Genomic DNA, 24900 nt, shown 5'->3' on the forward strand with positions numbered 1-24900 from the left:
GTTGCCAGAACACTGTGGCTCAGCACACAGGCGTGGTGAAGTATTGTGTTTAGATTCAGCTCATGGGTTGGGCCCATTGCTATGCCAGCAATGTTAACAGTAGCCACCCAGTCAGAGGTGAACTCCATGCAGGGAAATACACCCACAGGACAGGTATCGGGAAGCAGCCGCTTGAGAGAAACTGGCAATGTGACCAGGAGTTAGAATAAGAACGTTTAAAACAAAAAAGCAGGAGGAGGCCATTTGGCCCATTGAGCCTAGTCCACCATTCGGTAAGATCTAACTGAGGCCTCAATTCCACTTTACTGCCTACCCCACACTCTGATTCCCTTCACTCCCTTAACCGTTCCCAATCTATTTAACTCAGTCTTAAAAATATTCAGTGACCCTCCACTGGACTAGTAAACCTTCGCTGTACTCCCTCTATAGCAAGGGACATCCTTCCTCAGATGAAGACGCCAAAACTGCACACAATACTCCTTAGAGTTTAGAAGGATGAGGGGGGATCTTACAGAGACGTATAAGATAATGAAGGGGATGGATAGGGTAGAGGTAGAGAGATTCTTCCCGCTTAGAAAGGACAGCAGGACTAGGGGGCACAGCCTCAAGATAAGAGGGGGGGGGCAGCTTAGAACGGAGTTGAGGAGGAACTTCTTCACTCAAAGGGTGGTGAATCTCAGGAATTCTCTGCCCGTTGAAGTGGTGGAGTCTGCCTCGCTAAATATATTTAAGTCACGGGTAGATAGGTTTCTGATCGATAAGGGGATTAAGGGTTATGGGGAGAGGGTGGGAAAGTGGAACTGATCCACTTCAGATCAGCCATGATCTTATTGAATGGCGGGGCAGGCTCGAAGGGCTAGATGGCCTACTCCTGCTCCTATTTCTTATGTTCTTTGTGGCCTCACCAACTCCCTATACAATTGCAGCAAAACATCCTTATCCCTATACTCTAGTCTTCTTGCTATGAAGGCCAACATACCATTTGCCCTTTTCACTGTACGCTTATTTTCAGCGACTGATGCCCAAGGATACCTCTCACTGAGTATGCACCTCTCTCAATTTACACCCATTCAGGGAATAATCTGTCTTCCTCTTATTGCTACCAAAGTGGATTAACTCACATTTATCCACGTTACACTCCATCTTCCAAGCATAAGCCCACACACTCAGCTTGTCCAAATCACTCTCTCCTCATACGCCATCCCAGCGATCAATTCTGGTAAATCTTTGCTGCACTCTTTTTCTGTAGAATCATAGAATAAAATCATACAATTCCTACAGTTCAGAAGGAGGCCATTTGTCCACTGAGTCCATACGGACCACAATCCCATCCAGGTCCTATTCCCGTAACTCCGCACATTTACCCCCTGACACTAGGGTCAATTTAGCATGGGCAGTCAACTTAATCCGCATATCTTTGGAGTGTGGGAGGAAACTGGAGCATCCGGAAGAAACCCACGCAGACACGGGGAGAATGTGCAAACTCCGCACAGACAGTGACCTGAGGCCAGAATTGAACCTGGTTCCCTAGCGCTGTGAGGCAGCAGTGCTAACCAATGTGCCACCATGCCGAGCCTGCACATCCTCCCCGTGTCTGCGTGGGTTTCCTCCGGGTGCTCCGGTTTCCTCCCACAGTCCGAAAGATTTGATTTGATTTATTACTGTCCCATGTATTAATATGCAGTGAAAAGTATTGCTTCTTGTGCATTATATAGACAAAGCGTAACGTTTATAGAGAAGGAAATGAGAAAGAGCAGAACGTAGTGTTATACAAAGCTAGGGTTCAGAGAAAGATCAACTTAATGCGAGGTAGGTCCATTCAAAAGTCTGACAGCAGCAGGGAAGAAGCTGTTCTTGAGTCAGTTGGTACGTGACCTCAGACTTTGGTATCTTTTTCCCGATGAAAGAGAGAATTTCTGGGGTGCGTGGGATCCTTAATTATGCTGGCTGCTTTTCCGAGGCAGCGGGAAGTGTAGACAGAGTCAATGGATGGGAGGCTGGTTTATGTTACACTGGTGACCTCCTGTAGTTGCTTGTGGTCTTGAGCAGAGCAGGAGCCCATACCAAGCTGACGAGCTGGTTAGGTGCATTGGCCATGCTAAATTCTCCCTGAGTGTACCCGAACAGGCACCGGACTGTGACGACTAGGGGATTTTCACAATAGCTTCATTGCAGTGTTAATGTAAGCCTACTTATGACACTAATAAATAAACTAAGTAACTAACCTATATCCGCTGGAGCTCAGAAGAGTAAGAGATAACTTGATTGGAAAGCATAAGATCCTGGGAGCTATTGGCAGGGTGGATGTGGAGAAGATGTTTCCTCGTGTCAGAGAATCCAAGGGTCACTATTTAAAAATATGCGGTGACCCATTTAAGATAGCAATGAAGAGAATTGGAACTCTCTTCCTCAAAAGACAGTGGAATAAGTCTCACAACACCAGGATCCAACAGGTTTATTGGGAATCACGAGCTTTCAGAGCACTGCTGCTTCATCATGTTGGACTTTAACTTGGTGTTGTGAGGCTTCTTACTGTGTTTACCCCAGTCTAACGCCGGCAACTCCACATCAAAGGCAGCGGAGTCTTTGAATAGTATTAAGGTAGAGTGAGATAGATTCCGGATTAGCACATAGAACATTCCAGCGCAGTACAGGCCCTTTGGCCCTCGATGTTGCACCGACCAGTGGAACCAATCTAATGACCCTCTAACCTAAACTATTCCAATGTTATCCATATGCCTATCCACTGACCATTTGAACGCCCTTAAAGTTGGCGAGTCCACAACTGCTGCAGGCAGGGCATCCCACGCCCTTTCTACCCTCTGAGTAAAGAATGGGTGAAAGGTTATCAGGGGGTCGCCAGGACTGTGGGGGGCTGAGGTCACAGTCGGATCATCTTATTGAATGGAGGAACAGGCTAGAGGGGCCAGATAGCCTACTCCAGCTCCCAACTTGTATGTTCGCACTGAGTTACTGTCCCCCTAGATTGTGGAGATGCTGGCGTTGGACTGGGGTGGGCACAGTAAGAAGTCTGACAACACCAGGTTAAAGTCCAACAGGTTTATTTGGAATCACGAGCTTTCGGAGCGCTGCTCCTTCATCGGGTGAGTGGAGAGTTCAGTTCACAAACAGAGCATATATAGACACAGGCTCAATTACAAGGTAATGGTTGGAATGTATGTCTTTACAGGCAATCAAATCTTTACAGATGCGGACAGTGGGAGTGGAGAGAGGGTTAAGCACTGGTTAAAGAGGTGTGAATTGTCTCAAGTCAGGACAGTTAGTTACACTATCTGTAACCCCCACGACTTGCCTGGGTTTGCAAAATCTCACTAACTGTCCTGTCTGGAGACAATACACATCTCTTTAACCTGTGCTTAACCCCCTCTCCACTCACATTGTCTGGACCTGTTAAGACTTGATCACTTGTAAAGACTCACATTCCAGCCATTACCTTGTAACCGAGTCTGTGTCTATATATGCTTGGTTTGTGAAACAAATCCTGCACTCACCTGGTGAAGGAGCAGTGCTCCGAAAGCTCGTGATTCCAGATAAACCTGTTGGACTTTAACCCGGAGTTGTGAGACTTCCTACTGTCCCTAAATTGATGTGAGGCGCTGGAGATACGCGAGTGCTTAAGATTCCGTTGTGACACAGGCAAAAATGGGAGAAAGCCGTCTGGTGAACAGGGAATATTGTGGAGAGAGAGCTGCGCAGAGGGAAATTATGCAGCTATTTTTTTCTCATCCAGTTGGCCATGTTTTCACATCTGTGTTTCTCCCCGTTCCCCCCGGGGGCACGGCTGAGTAAAGAATATCCTGATTGCCAAGGGTGTGGGGTCAGGCTGGATGGTCTTTTTCCTTCCGGCATTTTCCACAGAGTCGCTCCAGTGCGGAGAGGGACAAACCCTCAGATAACAACAACGAAAAAGAGGTGGTTTGTTTGGAGTGGACAGGCAAGAACTGGGAGCATGTCGGAAAATGGAAAATAATGAGGTCTTCAGCCAGCGATCGCTGGAATTTGAGGAATTCTAAACGAGGAAGGCCGGGGAGGAGAAATTAAAGGGGCAGGCACGCAGCTGGAATAGGACAGCATTATAAACATCTAACAAGCAGAACTTTGGGGCTGAAGTGGCAGCATAAAGAATGTGGGGTGACCACACGATCTAAACTATAGCGTGGTGCAGTACTGAGGGAGTGCCGCACTGCTGGGGCGCTGACCGTGTGGTCCAGTACCGAGGGAGTGCCGCACTGCTGGGGCGCTGACAGTGCGGTGCAGTACCGAGGGAGTGCAGCACTGCTGGGGTGCTGACAGTGCTGTGCAGTACCGAGGGAGTGCCGCACTGCCGGGGCGCTGACAGTGCTGTGCAGTACCGAGGGAGTGCCGCACTGCTGGGGTGCTGACAGTGCTGTGCAGTACCAAGGGAGTGCCGCACTGCTGGGGTGCTGACAGTGCTTTGCAGTACCGAGGGAGTACCGCACTGCTGGGGTGCTGACAGTGCTGTGCAGTACCGAGGGAGTGCCGCACTGCTGGGGCACTGACAGTGCGGTGCAGTACCAAGGGAGTGCCGCACTGCTGGGAAGTGCCAACTTAGTTCTTTTTTCAAATTCACTAACGGGATGTGGGTATCACTGGCTAGAGCAACATTTATTGCCCATCCCTAATTGCCCCTTGAGATGGTGGTGGTGAGCTGCGTTAAACTGCTGCAGTCCCTGAGCTGCAGGTATACCCTCAGTGCTGTAGGGCAGCACAGTGGTTAGCACTGCTGCCTTACAGGGACCCGGGTTCCATTCTGACTTGGGTCACTGTCTGTGCAGAGTCTGCACATTCTCCCCGTATCTGCGTGGGTTTCCTCCCACAGTCTGAAAGATGAGCTGGTTAGGTGCATTGGCCGTGCTAAATTCCCCCTCCGTGTACCCGAACAGGCGCCAGAGTGTGGCAACTTGAGTGTTTTTACAGTAACTTCATTGCAGTGTTAATGTTTTTTTGATACTAATATATAAATAAGTTAGCGAGGAAGTTTCATGATTTTGACCCAGCGACAGTGAAGGGACAGTGATATATTTCCAAGTCAGGGTCATGAGTGGATTAGAACATAGAACATTACAGCGCAGTACAGGCCCTTCGGCCCTCGATGTTGTGCCGACCAGTGGAACCAATCTAATGACCCTCTAATCTAAACTATTCCAAAGTTATCCATAAAGGGATAATTGGAGGGGAACCTCCTGGTGGGGGTGTACCCAGGATTCTGCTGCCCTTATCCTTCTAGATGGTGGTGGCTGTGGGTTTGGAAGGTGCTGTCTAAGGAACCTTGCTGAGTTCATAGAAATCCTCCAGTACAGAAAGAGGCCCTTCGGCCCATTGAGTCTGCACTGAACACAATCCCACCCAGGCCCTACCCCCATATCTGTACATATTTTACCCACTAATCCGTCTAACCTATGCATCTACGGTCATCTTAGCACGGCCAATCAACCTAACCCGCACATCTTTGGACTGTGGGAGGAAACCGGAGGAAACTCACGCAGACACGAGGAGAATGTGCAAACTCCACACAGACAGTGACCCGAGCCGGGAATCGAACCCAGGTCCCTGGAGCTGTGAAGCAGCAGTGCTAACCCACTGTGCTACCGTGCCGCCCCTGAGTTGCTGCAGTGCATCTTGTAGCTGGTACACACCGCTGCCATCGTGCACTGGTGAGCTTTCATTTCTTCAGGGGGTCTGGGTGTCAGTGGCTGGACCAACACTTGTTGTCCATCCTGATTTCCCTTCAACTGTGTGGCTAACTGGGCAATGGCAGAGGGCAACTTGACCATATTGCTGCGGAGCTGGAATCACATGTAGGCCAGACTGGGTAAGCATGGCAGATTTCCTTCCCTAAAGGACATTAGAGTGTCATGGCCAGTCTTCCTGGCCTACATATGGTGGGGGCCTGGAATGCGCTGTCAAGTAGGGTGGTGGAGGCAGACACACTGGCGTCGTTTAAGAGTTACCCGGATAGTCACGTGAGCAGACTGGGAATGGAGGGATACAAACAGTTGGACCAGGCTTGGAGGGCCGAAGGGCCTGTTTCCTGTGCTCTACTGTCCTTTGTCCTTTGTTCCTGAACTCAGCTATTTTATATCCCAGATTAATGACCAGGATTCAATTTCCACTAGGTTGCTGTGGTGGGATTTGAATCATGTCCCCCCCGCCCCCCCCCCCCCCCCCCCACCCCCCCAAGGCGCGGGGGGGGGTTGGGGGGGCTGTGACCCATCCACTGACACTGTCAGTACACCGTCACCTCATTCACGGCATTAAACCGAGGGAAGGCCCCGCTGCCCTCTGAGCAGAGTGCAGCCACTCTGACGGAGGGCAGTAAGCGGGGAGCAGCCTACCTCAGTCAGCTGGATGGCCAGTACGTGGCTGAGAATAAAGCACAGGCTCAATTCCCGTTCCAGCTGGGATAGATTTGGGAGCTGCTCCTAAGAGAGGCAGTGGGAAGCCAATAACTACCAAGAAACTGACTCCGGATGGAACAGGGGTCATGAACGTAGCCCAATCCATCACTCAAACCAGCCTCCCATCCACTGGCTCTGTCTACACTTCCCGCTGCCTCGGAAAAGCAGCCAGCGTAATTACGCGCCCCGGACATTCTCTGTTCCACCTTCTTCCCTTGGGAAAAAGCAAAAAATCTGCACCAGATTTAATGGTGATATCGTGAATGTAGCCCAATCCATCGCACAAACCAGCCTCCCATCCATTGGCTCTGTCTACACTTCCCGCTGCCTCGGGAAAGCAGCCAACATAATTAAGGACCCCCACGCACCCCGGACATTCTCTCTTCCACCTTCTTCCGTCAGATAAAAGGTACAAAAGTCTGAGGCCAGGTACCAACCGACTCAAGAACAGCTGCTGCTGTCAGACTTTTGAATGGATAAAATTACTGCGGGTGCTGGAATCTGAAACCAAAAGAGAAAAATGTACGTGGGAGAAAAATGAGAGAAACGTACATGGAACTTAGTAGAATTGAGGGTTATAGGTAAGCCTAGTAGGTATGGATATCATTGCGCAACTTGTGGGCTGAAGGGCCTGTTTGTGCTGTAGTTTCTCTATGTTTCTACGTTCTAAAATGCTGGAAAATGCCGGCAGGGTCTGTAAGGAGGGAAAAGAGCTGACGTTTCAAGTCCGGATGACCCTTTGTCGAATTGCTCTCAACAGCTTGCAGCCCATTTCCCGCGCCACGACCCTCACCCCTTCCCCTCTCCCCCCCGAGAAAGGTTAGAGCCCCCCCCTTTGTTCTCACCCCCCCCCACCTCTCCCGCATGCAGAACATAATCCTCCTCCATTTTCGCCAATTCCAGCGTGTTGCCACCACTGACCGGACCTACCTCGTATTAAGTTGATCTTTCTCTACACCCTAGCTATGACTGTAACACTACCTTCTGCACTCTCTCATTTCCCTCTCTATGAATGGTATGCCTTGTCTGTACAGTGCATGAGAAACAATACTTTTCACTGTGCGGTAATGCCATAATAAATCAGATCAAAGCAGCAGATATTGAGCCAAGGAACAGGCTTTGGGCGTTGCATATATACCGTACTGAGGTGTAGATGGGGTGTGCCCTCAGCGTCCTGGGCCAACATGGATCCCTCCACCAATCAGGCTTAAAGAGAAAGGTCATTTTCGCTTTTGTGTATGGGATCTTCCTGTCCATCAGCTGGGCAGCTGCATGAGTGAACGCTGGCCATTCTGGCTGCCGCAGGACTGACTAGCCCAGCAGGCAGAGGGTGTAGTTGGAGCGAGGGCTGGGACGTGCGCAGAGGCACATCACAGTGAGCCACCCGAGAAGCTCCTCGTTTGGCCTCCAGCCACCAGGCAGAGCTGGTTTTTCCAGGTGAGCCGCAGAATGTGCCAAGGGCAAGGGTGGGAAACCTCACCCACTCTCACCTGGGCGGTGACAGAATCCCTACAGTGCAGGAGGAGGCCGTTCGGCCCATCAGGTCTGCACCGACCGCAATCCCACCCAGCACCTATCCCATAACCCCATGCATTTACCCTGGTTAGTCGCCATGTCACTAAGTGGCAATTTAGCACGGCCAATCCACCTGACCCGCACATTTTTTTGGACTGCGGGAGGAAACTGGAGCGCCCGGAGGAAACCCACGCAGACACGGGGAGAATGTGCAGACTCCACACAGACCCGAGGCCGGAATTGAACCCGGATCCCTGGCGTTGTGAGGCAGCAGTGCTAACCCACCATGCCAACTGTGCTCCTCTGATAGGCTGTTGGTGTTGAAGGGAGAGATGGTGGGGCACGTTGGCTCAAACTGAGACACCCATGATCTTATTGAATGGCGGGGCAGGCTCGAAGGGCTAGATGGCCTACTCCTGCTCCTATTTCTTATGTACCCCCCAGTGGCTCCATCTGAATCCTGGTATCAACTCACAGAGCCGCAGGGTTCTGTCCAAACACCACCTAGCCCGGTGGGACAATTTCTCCACGCGCTCAACCCACACCTCCCCCCTCCCCCCTCCCGGTCGAGTAATCGCAACTGCAGAGCTTGTATAAGTGGGCGTTTATAAAGGGGATAGAGACAACGCGTGGGGGGCCGAATGGCTGTTCCCTGTGCTGGAATATCCTCCGGGCTGGATTTTACACACTTCTCCACCCTGCACGCCCCCCCGCCCCACCCCCCACCCCAGGGCGTTGGAAGGTCGGGGAGGGTGGAGGAGGCCAATAATACGCAATATGTAACTGTCCCCTTCCCTAAGCCGTCCCATCATTTTGTGGTGGGAGTTGAGGGTATCCCCCCCACCCCCCCCCAAATCAGCGCCCCTCCCCAAACCCCCACCAAACACCCCTCCTCAGGCCAATCAATGGCCACTCAAAAGCGCCTCGTTCCTCCTCTACTGCAGTCTTACCCAGAGTAAGGTGGGAGCTCAGACCAAGCAGGTAGCTCACCGGTTCTCCCTTACGGTCTGGCATCAGGCAGAGAGTAGCACAGAGGGCAGGGGGGGTGGGGGGGAGCTCGTTTGGGGGTCCACGGTCCCCATCAGCTTCCCCCATACCATTACCTCTCCTGACCACCCCCCCCCCCGCCAAAAGCCAGCCCCCCTATTCCCCACCCCCCCCTCCCCTTTGTTGACCTGTCGATATCCCAGAACACGGCGCCCCTCCGAATCCAGCCCGTGAACCAGCCCGGCGCAGCGAGGTGCTTTAGCCTCATTACTGCCCCTATTACAGGAAAGACAGCAGCCAATTTGTGCACAGCAAGCTCCCACAGAAAGCAGCCATGCAGTAATGACCAGATTAGCTCCTTTTTCAGTCGCCTCCAAGGGATAGGTTTTGGCCAAGCCTCTCTCTCTCTCTCTCTCTCAGGGAGATTTGCAAAACACTGAATTTTATTTTAAGCTCGGTGAGAGCTTGGATGGTGACGGCAGCAAGCCGGAGGTGGGGGGGGATTCTCTCTCGGCACAACTGGTTTTCGGAGTTATAGAATCCCTACAGTGCAGAAGGAGGCCATTCAGCCCATCGACTGCGCCGTCTCTCTGCCAGGATATCCTACCCAGGCCCAACCCCCACCTTATGCCTGTAACCCCATGCATTCAGCTTGGCCATGCGCCTAACCTGCATATCTACACATCTACATCTTGCATAGAGGCACAGTGATTAGCACTGCTGCCTCACGCCAGGCACCCAAGTTCAATTTGATTTGATTTTGATTTGATTTATTATTGTCACACGTATTAACATACAGTGAAAAATATTGTTTCTTGCACGCTATACAGAGCATAGCGTTCATAGAGAAGGAAAGGAGAGAGTGCAGAATGTAGTGTTACAGTCACAGCGAGGGTGTAGAGAAAGATCAACTTAATGCGAGGTAGGTCCATTCAAAAGTCTGACAACAGCAGGGAAGAAGCTGTTCTTGAGTCAATTGGTATGTAACCTCAGACTTTTGTATCTTTTCCCTGACGGATGAAGGTGGAAGAGAGAATGTCCGGGGTGCGTGGGGTCCTTAATTATGCTGGCTGCTTTGCCGAGGCAGCGGGAAGTGTAGACGGAGTCAATGACCTTGGGTCACTGTGTGGAGTTTACGCATTCTCCCCATGTCTGCGTGGGTTTCCCCCAGGTGCTCCGGTTTCCTCCCGCAGTCTGAAAGATATGCAGGTTAGGTGGATTGGCCGTGCTAAATCGCCCCTAAGCTTCAGGGGGATTAGCAGGGTAAATATATGGGGTTACGGGGATAGGGCCTGGGTGGGATCGGTGCTGACTCGATGGGCCAAATGGCCTCCTTCTGCACTGTAGGGATTCTGCGATTTTATGATAAAATAAATTGTGTAAAGTGCTGGTAATGAAGAGGGAAGAGGGCAGGGATTGCAGTGTCCACCAGTAATGTAACCTGATACACATTCCCCTGCAGCCGTGAGGAGTGCTGGGGGAGAGGCAGATTGCTCTATTATAAGTGGCTGATTGCCCTTTAAGCGTCAGTTCTCTGGGACAGCCCCGGGTTATCTCGTCTACTCTATCCGTTTTCTCCCAGGAATGTCTTACAAGGCCCTCCTGGAACCTCCGTCCTGCCCTTCCTGTTCACGCAGGCACTCTGTGTAGCCTGTTTATCTTCCAGGAGACGCAGCGTACTCTGTTCCACCCAGCACTTGGGAAGCCACACTCCTCCCCGCACCCCCCCCAAGTTTATTTATTAGTGTCGCAAGTAAGGCTTACATTAACACTGCAATGAAGTTACTGTGAAAATCCCCTGGTCGTCACACTCCTGCGCCTGTTCAGTACACTGAGGGAGAATTGCGCACAACCAATGTACCCCAACCAGCATGTCTTTCATATTCTGGGAGGAAACTGGAACCCACGCAGACACGGGGAGAATGTGCAGATTCCACACAGGCAGCGACCCGAGCCGGGAATCGAACCCGGGGTCCCTGGCGCTGTGAGGCAGCAGCACTAACCACTGCGCCAGCGTGTCGCCCTTCAGTTCAGTGAGGGATTCCTGTTTCCAGTTCCCGCTCCCACCCCATATCACTGGTACTGACCTAATCCACCGCACTAATTTAACCCTTTCCCTGCTGACTTGCTGCCTTGCTTTGCTGCGTCTAAGCCTCACCCCTGAGGTTCGAGCATCAAACCCAGGCTGTCACTCCCAGTCGCAACACTGAGGGAGTGCTGCCCCCTGGCTGGTTAACACTGCCATCTCACAGCTCCAGGGACCCGGGTTCGATTCCAGCCTTGGGTCACTGTCTGTGCGGAGTCTGCACATTCTCCCCATGTCTGCATGGGTTTCCTCCGGTTTCCTCCTACAGTCTGAAAGACGTGCCGGTTAGGTGGATTGGCCGTGTGGAATTAGTGTCAGGGGGATTAGCAGGTTAAACACATGAGGTTACGGGGATGGACCCTGGGCAGGATTGTGGTCAATGCAGTCTCGATGGGCCGAATGGCCTTCTGCAATGAAGGAATTCCATGATTGAAATGGAAATGAGGAGAAATGTTTTCTCTCTGAAGGTGGTGAATGTTTGGAACTCTCTCTCCTGGTGGAGGCAGGGTCACTGAGTAATTTTAGGGCAAATGTAGATAAATTATTGACTAACACAAAAAGGTCTTTTGATTTGATTTATTATTGTCACATGTATTAGTATACAGTGAAAAGTATTGGTTCTTGCATACCATTCGTAGAGAAGGAAAGGAGAGAGTGCAGAATGTAGTGTTACAGTCATAGCTAGGGTGTAGAGAAAGATCAACTTAATGCGAGGCAGGTCCATTCAAAAACAGTTGGGAAGAAACGGTTCTTGAGTTGATTGGTACGTGACCTCAGACTTTTGTATCTTGTTCTCAATGGAAGAGAGAATGTCCGGGGTGCGTGGGGTCCTTGATTATGCTGGCTGCTTTGCCGAGGCAGCGGGAAGTGTAGAGCCAATGGATGGGAGGCTGGTTTGAGTGATGGACTGGACTACATTCACAACCTTTTGTAGTTTCTATGTAGGTTGTTGGGGTTACGGGGGGGGCAGGGGGCCAGAGGGGGCTATTGGAAACAAAGTGGAGTTGAGGCCACCACTGGATCAGCCATGATCTTATTGGATAGTGGGACAGACTCGAGGGGCTGAATGGCCTACTCCTGCTCCTAGTTTATATATTCTTAGGGCCATGGTTCAAAAGTATGCGAGTAACCATTAAACACAAGTTCTTGAGGTGGTGAATGCCGTTACATAAATCCCACTTTGCTTTTTAGTTGGGTAAGTGTGTGAATAATGCCTGCGTTGGGGAAAGGCAGGGCCAATCATCCACTGAGCCAGGTTAACAAACAGATATCATTCCTCCAATTATGCAAAATCTCTTATAGAGGTTTTCTTTCAAACAGGCTGATTTTTCTCGGTCTCTGGGAGATTTGTCTTTAATTTCGGGAGACCCTGTGTGAAACAATTGCCCCTCAGGACACTTTTGTATCTCTCCCCTCTCACCTTAAACCTATGCCCTCTAGTTTTAGACTCCCCTACCTTTGGGAAAAGATATTGACTATCTAGCTGATCTGTGCCCCTCATTATTTTATAGACCTCTGTAAGATCACCCCACAGCCTCCAACGCTCCAGAGAAAAAAGTCCCAGTCTATCCGGCCTCTCCCTATAACTCAATCCATCAAATCCCAGTAGCATCCTAAGTAAATCTTTTCTGCACTCTTTCCAGTTTAATAATATCCTTTCTACAATAGGGTGTTGGCAACTCCAGCTGAGTCTGGGGGTCCCTGGAAACTGGCTGTCACTTTCCCACTGTGTGTGGCTTTAACAGGAACTGGGGATCTCACAGCAACGTGGCATCCGTAAAGTGGCTGGAAGGCTCGGAAAACACTGGAGCCAGGGGTCAGGCCCTGATCTGAGAGAGTGTTGCTCCGGAAAGTTTGGAGGGAGTCAGGAAGTCTGCCTGCCCCTGATATCCTTGTCTCTGTTTCACTTGTGATGTGTCTTTTCAGAGAAGGCTACCGGAGGACAAACAGAGAAATGCGGAGCCGGGACTGAAATGTAGAATTTCATAAGAACATAAGAACATAAGAAATAGGAGCAGGAGTAGGCCATCTGGCCCTTCGAGCCTGCCCCGCCATTCAATAAGATCATGGCTGATCTGTCGCTGCTCAGTTCCACTTTCCCACCCTCTCCCCATAACCCTTAATCCCCTCTCATCAAAAACCCATCAACCCGCGTCTTAAAAATATTTAGCGAGGCAGCCTCCACCACTTCAACGGGCAGAGAATTCCAGAGATTCACCACCCTTTGAGTGAAGAAGTTCCTCCTCAACTCCGTTCTAAACCGCCCCCCTTTCATCTTGAGGCTGTGCCCCCTAGTCCTATTGTCTTTTTTGAGCGGGAAGAGTCTTTCCACCTCTATCCTATCCATCCCATTCATCATCTTATACGTCTCAATGAGATCTCCTCTCATTCTTCTAAACTCTAACAAGTACAAGCCCAGTTTATTCAGCCTCTCCTCATAGCTCAACCCCCTCAACTCCGGTATCAGCCCAGTAAACCTCCTCTGCACTCCCTCCAAGGCCAAAATATCTTTGCGCAGGTGCGGCGCCCAAAAATGCACACAGTACTCCAGTTGCGGCCTCACCAATGCCCTATACAGCTGCAGCAAGACCTCCCTACTTTTATATTCAATCCCCTTCGCTATGAAGGCCAGCATCCCATTCGCCTTCCTGACCACCTGCTGCACCTGCAAGCTGGGTTTTTGCGACTCATGCACAAGGACCCCGAGGTCCCTCTGCACCGTCGCCTGCTGCAGTTTTTCGCCCCGTAAGTAATAGTCCTTCTTACCATTCTTCCTACCAAAGTGGACCACCTCACACTTGCCAACATTAAATTCCATTTGCCATTTCCTGGCCCATTCGCCCAGCCTATCTAGATCCTTCTGCAGACTCTCCACACCCTCCGCACAATTTGCCGTTCCCCCAATCTTGGTGTCATCAGCAAATTTCGACACTCTACACTCGGTTCCCTCCTCCAGATCATCTATATAAATGGTAAAAAGCTGAGGCCCCAGCACCGACCCCTGGGGCACTCCACTAGTCACCATCCGCCAATCTGAATAGCACCCGTTGACCCCCACTCTCTGCCTCCTATTTGACAACCAATCCTCTATCCACGCTAACACCCTACCCCCAACTCCATGTCCCTCGACCTTCTGCAATAACCTCTTGCGAGGCACTTTGTCAAACGCCTTCTGAAAATCTAGAAAGACCACATCCACCGGCTCTCCTCTATCCACCGCCCTAGACACATCCTCATAGAACTCCAGTAAATTTGTCAGACACGACTTCCCTTTAATGAAACCGTGCTGCGTCTGCTCTATCAAGCAATTCCCTTCAAGATGCCTCACAATTTCCTCCTTAATGACAGATTCTAACATTTTACCTACCACAGACGTTAAACTAACCGGCCTATAATTCCCCGCCTTTTGCCTGGCACCCTTCTTAAATAACGGCGTAACATTAGCCGTTTTCCAATCATCCGGCACTTCCCCGGAATCCAGCGACGTTTGGAAAATAACCACCAAGGCATCCACTATCACCTCCGCCATTTCTTTCAGAACCCTCGGATGCATTCCATCCGGTCCTGGGGACTTGTCCACAATCAGCCCCTCCAGTCTGTCGAGCACCGCCTCTCTAGTAACAGTAATGTCCTACCACCTTTCCATCGCTAACACCCGGCAAATTATTCACGTCCTCCTCCGTGAAGACAGAAACAAAAAAGTTATTCAATACCTTAGCCATATCCCCATCCCCTACCACTAGGTCCCCTTTCTCATCCTCTAAAGGACCAACATTCACCTTAGCCAGCCTCTTCCTTTTTATATATTTATAAAAACTCTTGCTATCCTTTTTTATATTAAGCGCTAGCCCAGCTTCATAGTTTCTCCTACCCTTCCTTATCAACTTCTTTGTCAATCTTTGTTGACATTTAAACCTCTCCCAATCCTCTTCTCGCCCACTACTCGTAGCTACTCTAAATTCCTCCGCTTTTAGTTTAACACTTTCCTTCACCTCCTTCGTTATCCACGGCTTATTACCTCTCCTCCTACTATCCTTTTTGACCATCGGAATAAATTTCCGTTGAGCACCAAGAAAGATCTCCTTAAAGATCCTCCACTGCTCCTCAACAGACCCTCCCTCCAACGCGCTCTCCCAGTCCACATTCGCCAATTCTTCTCTCATCCTACCGTATTCCCCTCTGTTCAAACAAAGGACGCGTGTCCGGGAACCCACTTTCTCCTCCTCCATCTGCACCAGAAACTCCACCATACAATGATCACTCTCCCCAAGAGGATCCTTCACCACAAGGTCCCTAATTCTACCCGCTTCATTACATAGCACCAGATCCAAGATAGCTCGCTCCCTCGTCGGCTCCAACACACACTGTTCGAGGAAACTATCCCGGCAGCATTCCAAGAACTCTTCCTCGAGCCCCCCACGTCCAACATGGGTCGACCAATCAATATGCAGATTGAAATCCCCCATAACTACGGTCTTCCCATTCCTGCACGCCGCACTTATTTGCGCGTTAACAGCCCGCCCCACCTCCAGATCATTATTCGGGGGCCTATAGACGACACCCACCAGCGTCTTCCTCCCTTTGCTGTTCCTAATCTCCACCCACAACGATTCCATCCTCTGCTCCTTGGCTCCAATATCATCCCTTGCTACCACCGTGATGCTATCCTTAATCAGCAGAGCTACGCCCCCCCCTTTTCCCTCCTGCCTATCCTTCCTAAACACTTGATAGTTTTTATATATTTTTATATATTTTTATATATTTTATATTTTTATATATTTCATATACTCCTTCTCTCCCCCTTCTCTCTCCCCCACATCCACCCTACTAACACGTCAACTACCGTGGTCTGCACTCAAGTAGAATGATGTGGATGTGCCGGTGTTGGATTGGGGTAAACACAGTAAAAAGTCTTGACAACACCAGGCTTTAGTCATGAGTTTACTATCAAATAAATCATTTGGACTAAAACCTGGTGTTGTCAGACTTTTTACTCAAGTAGAATAACAGAGTAATTGAGACAAGCAGGTTATAAAAGCTATCTACCAGTGACAGCACTGGGGCCTCTGTCTGAACATTGAGGCAGGGTCATTTCATCAGTCAGAACATTGAATACAGGAGTTGGGACCTCTTGTTGAAGTTGTACAAGACATTGGTAAGGTCACACTTGGAATACTGTGTACAGTTCTGATCACCCTATTATAGAAAGGATATTGTTAAACTAGAAAGAGTGCAGAAAAGATTTACTAGGATGCTACTGGGATTTGATGGATTGAATTATAAGGAGAGGCTGGATAGACTAGGACTTTTTTCTCTGGTAAGGAGGCTGAGGGGTGATCTTATAGAGGTCTATAAATGGCATAATGATTAGCACTGCTGCCTCACAGGGCCAGGGACCCGGGTTCGATTCCTGCCTTGGGTCACTGCCTGTATGGAGTTTGCACATTCTCCACGTGTCTGCGTGGGTTTCCTCTGGGTGCTCCAGTTTCTCCACAGGCTGAAAGATGTGCAGGTTAGGTTGGTAGGCCAGGCTAAATTGACCCTTGGTGTCAGGGGGTTAGCTAAGGTTACGGGGGTAGGGTCTGGATGGAATTGTGTTTGGTGCAGATTGGATGGGCCAAATGGCCTCCTTCTGCACTGGAGGGATTCTATGAGCAGTGAAGGGAGGTCCGTGAGTGTTGATGGTGAGGGTGGTTGAGGGAATGAACACTGGGCAGGGGAAATCTGCTCCTTCTCTGGGAATAGTGCCATGGGTTCATCTTATATTTAGGCATTTACATCTGGGTCCAACCTCTTGTTCAAAAGCCCTTGCTGCAAACTTGCCAACCCCACTGCCAAACACAAAGGGAGCCCACTCAGAGGTGCTGCCATTAAAGCTTATTTATCAGTCAGAAGTCAGGCTTACATTAACACTGCAATGAAGTTACTGTGAAACTCCCCTACTCGCCACAGTCCGGTGCCTGTTCGGGGTCAATGCACCCTAACCAGCACGCCTTTCAGACTGTGGGAGGAAACCCACGCAGACACGGGGAGAATGTGCGCACTGACAGTGACCCAAGGCTGGAATCGAACCCCAGTCCCTAGCGCCGTGAGGCAGCAGTGCTAACCACTGTGTCACCGTGCCGGCCCATGATACCGAACCTCTGACTTGCAGCACACCTTGTATATTTATATAGCGCCCTTGACATTATGAGACGCTCCGAGGTAGCTCCACAAAACAAAGTACGACACCCAGCCACGTAAGGAGCTCTTATTATGAGATAAGAAGAGAAATAACACAGGGAGGTAGGTTTTTAAGTGTCCTACAGCAGGAAAGGGAGGTGGAGAGATAGGGAGGGGAGCTGGAGCTTCGGGCCCAGGCAGCCACTAAGGGTAAAGTGATTTTGGTTGGGATGTACAAGAGTCCAGGGTTGACGGAGCCCAGATATTATTGAGGGGCTTGGGACTGGAGGAAATCCCAGAGGGAGCAACGAGATGAAGGGATTTGGAAACGAGGATGACATTTTAAGCGTGGCCATGAGTGGTTAGCACTGCTGAGTCACGGGGCCAGGGATCCGGGTTCGAATCCCGGTTGGGTCACTGCCTGTGCGGAGTCTGTACATTCTCCCCATATGTTTCCCTCCGGGTGCTCCGGTTTCCTCCCACAGTCCAGAGACGTGCGATTTGGGCGGATTGGCCGTGCTAAATTATCCCTTAGTGTCAGGAGGAGTAGCTACGGTAAATGCACGGGGCTGTGGGAATAGGGCCAGAATGGGATTGTGGTTGGTGCAGACTCGATGGGCCGAATGCACTGAATGATTCTATGACCATCAGGGCTTGGCTTGGTTGGAGCCACTTTAGGTCAGAGAACGCGGGAGTGATCGGGCGAAGGGGATTTGCCGTGTGTTACTCAGCGAGAGAGAGAGCAGGGATTTGGATTGCCTCATGTTTACGCTGGATAAGATAAGCGAGACTTCCACCCGAGCTCTGTGTGTGCCATCATGTTCAAATTCAGCATCATTGCTGGCTGCCCAGAGGTAGGCGGCTACCCCCACCCCCCCCACCCCGAGCTGATCTCCTGTGTCTCTCTCTCTCTGTTCCCCCACAGTCTCCATCGATGACATACAGGAGCTGCGGCCTGGACACCAGTCGGAGGGCATGCAGAGGTACGCCATGGACATTCCCGCCGCGCGCTGCTTCACCATCACCTTCAACGGCCGCAAGAAGAACCTTGACCTCGTCGCCAGCGACGAGAAGGAAGCCAAACACTGGATCGACGGCCTCACCAAGCTCAAAAAGAGGGATTCGAAGATGAACAAGAGGGAACGGTTGGACCAGTATCCTTCTCCGGGAATCGCGCGTGCGCTGGGTCAGGGAGGCAGCGCGGAAGAATTAATCTCGTAGGAGCAGGAGGAGGCCTTCGAGCCTACTCATTTTGATCATGGCTGATCATCTAATTCAATACCCTGATCCCTCCCTTCCCCCCATATCCCTCGATCCCTTTATCCCCAAGAGCGATATCTAATTTCTTCTTGAAATCAGACAACGTTTTGGCCTCAACTCCATTCTGTGGGAGTGAATTCCACACATTCACCACCCTCTGGGTGAAGAAATTTCTCCTCACCCTCAGTTCTAAAAGGTTTACCCCCTTATCCTCAATCTATGACCCCCTAGTTCTGGGCTCCCCCACCATTGGGAACATGCTTTCTGAATCTACCCTGTTAGAATTTTATAAGTTTCTATGAGATCCCCCTCTCACTCTTCTAAACTCCAGTGAATATAATCCTAACCCACTTAGTCTCTCCTATTAGACAGGCCCCTCATCCACCAGCCTTCAAAACTCACCCGTGCCAACATAAAGTGGTAGCAGTTTTGTACAGCTGCGACACGGTGGCACAGTGGTTAGCACTTCTGCTTCACGGTGCCAGGGACCCGGGTTCGATTCCCGGCTTGGGTCACTGTCTGTGCGGAGTCTGCACGTTCTCCCCGTGTCTGCGTGGGTTTCCTCCGGGTGCTCCGGTTTCCTCCCACACTCTGAAAGACGTGCATTGACCTAAACAGGCATCGGAACGTGGCGACCAGGGGATTTTCACAATAACTTCATTGCAGTGTTAATGTAAGCCTTACTTGTGGCTAATAAATATAAATTAAATTAAATTAAATTACCGTCTGCAAGATGCGCTGCAGCAAGTCATCAAGGTTCCCTCGACAGCCATGATCCCTCCCTCCTAGAGGTACAAGGGCAGCAGGTACCCTGGAACACCCCCACCTAGAGGTTCCCCCTCCAAGTCACTCACCATCTTAACTTCACTGGCATAGGGTCAAAATCATGGAACCCCCTCCCTAACACCACTGTGGGTGTACCTACACCGCATGGAGTACAGCGAAGGTTTACCAGGCTGACTCCCAGTCCAGTGGAGGGTCGCTGAATATTTTTAAGACTGAGTTAAATAGATTGGGAACGGTTAAGGGAGTGAAGGGAATCAGAGTGTGGGGTAGGCAGTAAAGTGGAATTGAGGCCTCAGTTAGATCTTATCGAATGGTGGACTAGGCTCAATGGGCCAAATGGCCTCCTCCTGCTTTTTTGTTTTAAATGTTCTTATTCAAACCCCTGGTCATGTTGCGGGGGGTGGGGGACGCAGTTTAGAACAGAGTTGAAGAGGAACTTCTTCTCTCAAAGGGTGGTGAGTGTCTGGAATTCTCTGCCCGTTGAAGTGGTGGAGGCTACCTCGCTAAATATATTTAAGTCACGGGTAGATAGGTTTCTGATAGACAAGGGGATTAAGGGTTATGGGGAGAAAGTGGGAAAGTGGAACTGATCCACTTCAGATCAGCCATGATCTTATTGAATGGCGGGGCAGGCTCGAAGGGCTGGATGGCCTACTCCTGCTCCTATTTCTTATGTTCGTATAAAGGCAGCTCACCACCTCCACCTCTTGGTTAATTAAGGATGGGCAGTAAATGTTGGCCTTGCTTTACAATGAACACATCCTAAGAATGAATTTTTCCACACTTTCCCACTCTCTGGTACCACTTGGGGACTCTGCCTTTGCACCCAATGGAATGATGAGTCAGTCTCTTGTTCCCCCACTGGAAAAACATGATTGGGGAATTGACCCTAACTTGCTCCCTGGAACACTGGTTTATGGAAAACATTTTTGCCAAACTGAAACTGGTTACCTGAAGGTGGAAGAGAGAATGTCCGGGATGCACGGGGGTCGCAGAAAAATAATAGATAGGAGCAGGAGGAGGCCATTTGGCCCTTCAAGCCTGCTTCACCATTCATTACGATCATGGCTGATCATCCAACGCAATAGCCTCATCCTGCTTTCTCCCCATAACCTATAGAAACATAGAAGATAGGTTAGAGTCCTCAAGTCCTTGAATATTGGTCAAGACTCTCCTGTTTTTCTTCAAGATGGTGCCATGGGATCTTTTACATTGACCTGGGTGATGCCCTTGGTTATGACGTCTCTTAGTTACTGCCCCCACCCCCACCCCTGAGTGTCAATCTGAACCTTGATACAGATGGCAGCGCAGTGGGGCCTGAACCCACGGCTTTCTGCCTCTGAGGTGAATGCGTAACCAGGACTCTTGGTAGTGTCGACGAGCAGAGAGATCTCGGGGTACATGTGCATAGCTCCCTGAAAGTTGGCACCCAGGTTGTTAAGAAGGTGTACGGTGTGTTAGCTTTTATTGGTAGAGGGATTGAATTTCGGAGCCGTGAGGTCACATTACAACTGTACAAAACTCTGGTGCGGCCGCACTTGGAGTATTGCGTACAGTTCTGGTCGCCGCATTATAAGAAAGATGTGGAGGCATTGGAAAGGGTGCAGAGGAGGTTTACCAGGATGTTGCCTGGTATGGTGGGAAGGTCTTATGAGGAAAGGCTGAGGGACTTGAGGTTGTTTTCGTTAGAGAGAAGAAGGTTAAGAGGTGACCTAATTGAGGCATACAAGATGATCAGAGGGTTAGATAGGGTGGACAGTGAGATCCTTTTTCCTCAGATGGTGATGGCTAACACGAGGGGACATAGCTTTAAATTGAGGGGTGGTAATTATAGGACGGATGGCAGAGGTAGGTTCTTTACTCAGAGGGTAGTAAGGGCGTGGAATGCCCTGCCTGCAGCAGTTGTGGTCTCGCCAACTTTAAGGGCATTCAAATGGTCAGTGGATAGGCATATGGATAACATTGGAATAGTTGAGGTTAGAGGGTCATTAGATTGGTTCCACTGGTCAGCGCAACATCGAGGGCCGAAGGGCCTGTACTGCGCTGTAATGTTCTACGTTCTAAATAGCGAATTGGCAATAAATGCTAGTCTTGCTCACCACCCAAAGTTGGTTTGGATTTAAATAAATAATCCTGGGTAACTGGTGTGTGAAAATGACACTAACAGCAGAGTGTACGCAGTGATCAGACAGTGACGGCCTGTTCTCTGGAAACAGTGGGCTCCAGGATCACCGCCAACTCCCTGCACGGAGCCTTTTCTTCCTTCCCAGGCCTGTTGTCACATTCAAGCAGACAGCCAGGCTACGGTAGCTGATATCAATGCAATGAGGTCAGGAGGGAGGAGAGATAAGTGGGGCCTCACAATGGCTATGGGAGCAGATTACAGCAACTAGCCCCCCCACACTCCCTCAGCCAGGACTGTGTAACACAAGACCACTGTTCATTGACGCACGCTCCTCAATCTGTTGGCCTGGCACTGTGGATAACACCACGCCAGACTGTGGGTTTATCTCCCACTCCAGAATCCAGGCTGCCGCTCCCTAGATGGACACAGAAGATCCCAGGATACTGTTCCAAAGAGCAGGAATGCTCTCTCTAATGTCCTGGCTAATGTATATCAACTAGCAGCACTTTTTTATATACATATATATAAAAAAACAGCGTATCTGGTTGCTGTTTGGTTTAAGTTTAATTATAAGTGTCACCGCAGTGGAATGACTGTGAAAATCCCTCACACCCCGGCGCCTGTTCGGGTTACACCGAGGGAGAATTTGGCACGGCCAATGCACCGAACCAGCACATCTTCGGACTGTTGGGGGGAAACCGGAGCACCCGGAGCAAACCCGCGCAGACACGGGGAGAATGTGCGAGCTCCACACACAGACCCAAGCCGGGAATCGAACACAGGACTCTGGCGCTGCGAGGCAGCAGTGCTAACCACTGTGCCAGCGTGCCACTCTGTTCCCACAAAATGCCTGGGGTGGGGGTGGTGGTGGTGGTGGGGCTGGGAGGGCCCCCCCCCCCCCCACCCACAGTGTTGGGCGCTGTGGGGATGTGTCCCCCCGGGGCACGGCACCCTGGCAGGTCTGGCTTGGACCCACTGGCACTGCCCAAGAGGCAAAGTGCCAATGCCATGGGGCACCATTGGGCATGAGGCAGTGCCGAGTGAGCAGGGCCTGTTGGACGGGACCTCTGGGGGGTTTGGGGGGGGGGGGGGGGGGGCAATCAGATGTGCTGCCACTCTGCACAGAAGGGAGGAGGGAGGCTGGTCCTAGTGATATGCAGGGGGGGGATAGTCTGGGGAGGGCAGCCCAGGGGTGATGCGGGGGAGGGAGCTGCCAGTGGCGTGGTGGGATCGGGGATTGGAGCTACGAGGAGGGAGGGGGGGTCGAAGGTCGCCCGGGCTTGCTTTGGGGGGGTAGGGGGTAACAATCGGCTGGCAGACAGGGGCCACTGCGGATGTGCTGATCCCGAAACTGACAGATTGGCACATGCGCAATGGCCCACTCAGTGCTATTGTACCCATCTCTCCAACAGGAATAGGCCCCAACCAATAGTTTCTGGAGTGAATCAGGCTAGGACACTCTGCAGGGCACAGAGTGTGGGAGATTCACTTTGAAACTCCCACTAAAAAAAAAGTAGCGGGATTCACTCCAGTTCACAAACTCATGCACTTAGAATTTTCTGGGGGGGGGGAATCGCCCCAGCATACCTGGAATTAAGAATCTACCGATGACCATGAAACCATTGCCGATTGTCGGGAAAACCCATCTGGTTCACTAATGTCCTTCAGGGAAGGAAATCTGCCGTCCTTACCCGGTCTGGCCTACATGTGACTCCAGAGCCACAGCAATGTGGTTGACTCCCAACTGCCCTCTGGAACGGCTGAGTGAGACACTCAGTTCAAGGGGCAATTAGGGATGGACAACAATGTTGACCCAGCCAGCGATGCCCATGTCCCACGAACAAATTAAAAAAAAAACACTTAAAGGGCAGAATTTTCCCCCGCGGGAATCGTAGTGGGGCAGGGGACAGATCATGGAAGGTCCGCTGACCTCGGTGAGATTTTCCTGCCTCGTTGCGAGGCAGCCCAGGGATTTTAGTTTGGAGTTGGGGGAAGTCTGTAAAGCCTTGAACATAGGACATAGAACACTACAGCACAAACAGGCCCTTCGGCCCACAAATCTTGGTTTTGATTTGATTTATTATTGTCACATATATTACATACAGTGAAAAGTATTGTTTCTTCCGCGCCATACGGATAAAGCGTACCGTTCATAGAGAAGGAAAGAACAATACAGCGCAGGAAACAGGCCCTTCGGCCCTCCCAGCCTGCGCCGCTCATTGGTCCAACCAATGGAAAGGAGAGAGTGCAGAATGTAGTGTTACAGTCATAGCTAGGGTGTAGAGAAAGATCAACTTGATGCGAGGTTGGTTCATTCAAAAGTCTGACAGCAGCAGGGAAGAAGCTGTTCTTGAGTCGGTTGGTACGTGACCTCAGATCTTTGTATCTTTTTCTCGACGGAAGAAGGTGGAAGAGAGAATGTCCGGGGTACGTGGGGTCCTTAATTATGCTGGCTGCTTTTCCGAGGCAGCGGGAAGTGTAGACAGAGTCAATAGATGGGAGGCTGGTTTGTGTGATGGATTGGGCTACATTCACAACCCTTTGTAGTTCCTTGCGGTCTTGGGCAGAGCAGGAGCCCATACCAAGCTGTGATACAACCAGAAAGAATACTTTCTATGGTGCATCTGTAAAAGTTGGTGAGAGTCGTAGCGGACATGCCAAATTTCCTCAGTCCTGATTGGTACCCTGACTGTTTTGAGTTGTTTCCTTGAGTCAGTCCTGCAGATGGTTCCAGATTTACCTCCAAAAGGCCGACATTAACAAAGACAATAAAATGAATCTGAATGAAGTGAAGCAGTTCCTGCAATTGATGAATGTCGAGGTGGATGACATGTACGCAAAGGACCTGTTCTCGGTACACCATTAAAACAACTCCTCTCTCTCTGGGGCTGGGGGGGGTGGGGTGGGTGGTGCTACACTGGCTCCCTCTCGGATGGGGCTCCTTCCAAACACATTCCTCGTATCTAAGCCCAGAGGTGAAGGACAACTATTCCTCCACAATATGTATCGCCAGCAAACCCCTATCCTGTGCCACATCCTTTCCACTTTGACAAAGGACTCGAAACGTCAGCTCTTTTCTCTCCTTACAGATGCTGCCGGACCTGCTGAGATTTTCCAGCCTTTTCTCTTTTGGTTTCCCACTACAGGTGTGAGTCTCACCGGCCTGTAATTCCCAGGCTATTCCCTGCAGCCCTTCATAAGCAAAGGGACACATTTGCCACTCTCCAATCTTCAGGCACCTCACCCCAATGACTATCGATGATTCAGATATCTTGGCTAGGGGATCCGCAATGTCCTCCCTAGCTTCCCATAGTGTCCTGGGATACACTTCATCAGGTCCCGGGGATTTATCTACCTTGACGTGCTTGGTTTCAGAATCCTATACTCCAGAGAAAAAAGTCCCAGTCTATCCAGCCTCTCCTTATAACTCAATCCATCAAGTCCCAGTAGCATCCTAGTAAATCTTTTCTGTAATCTTTCTAGTTTAAAAATATCCTTTCTCTAATAGGGTGACCAGAATTGTACACAATATTCCAAGT

General features: G+C 50.5%; 1 protein-coding gene across 1 annotated transcript in view; it reads left to right on the top strand.

Moving 5' to 3' along the window:
• plcd1a (phospholipase C, delta 1a) overlaps positions 1-24900 on the top strand; it is a 97086-nt gene that overhangs the window by 41206 nt on the left and 30980 nt on the right. The window contains exons 3-4 of the mRNA XM_080213646.1: positions 18116-18344; positions 24086-24215. Of these exons, the coding sequence (XP_080069772.1) occupies positions 18116-18344; positions 24086-24215 (359 nt within the window). The remainder of the gene's footprint in view (positions 1-18115; positions 18345-24085; positions 24216-24900) is intronic.

This window comes from Carcharhinus amblyrhynchos, chromosome 2 (assembly GCF_965287045.1).
Source record: "Carcharhinus amblyrhynchos chromosome 2, sCarAmb.v2.hapA, whole genome shotgun sequence".
NCBI lineage: Eukaryota > Metazoa > Chordata > Chondrichthyes > Carcharhiniformes > Carcharhinidae > Carcharhinus > Carcharhinus amblyrhynchos.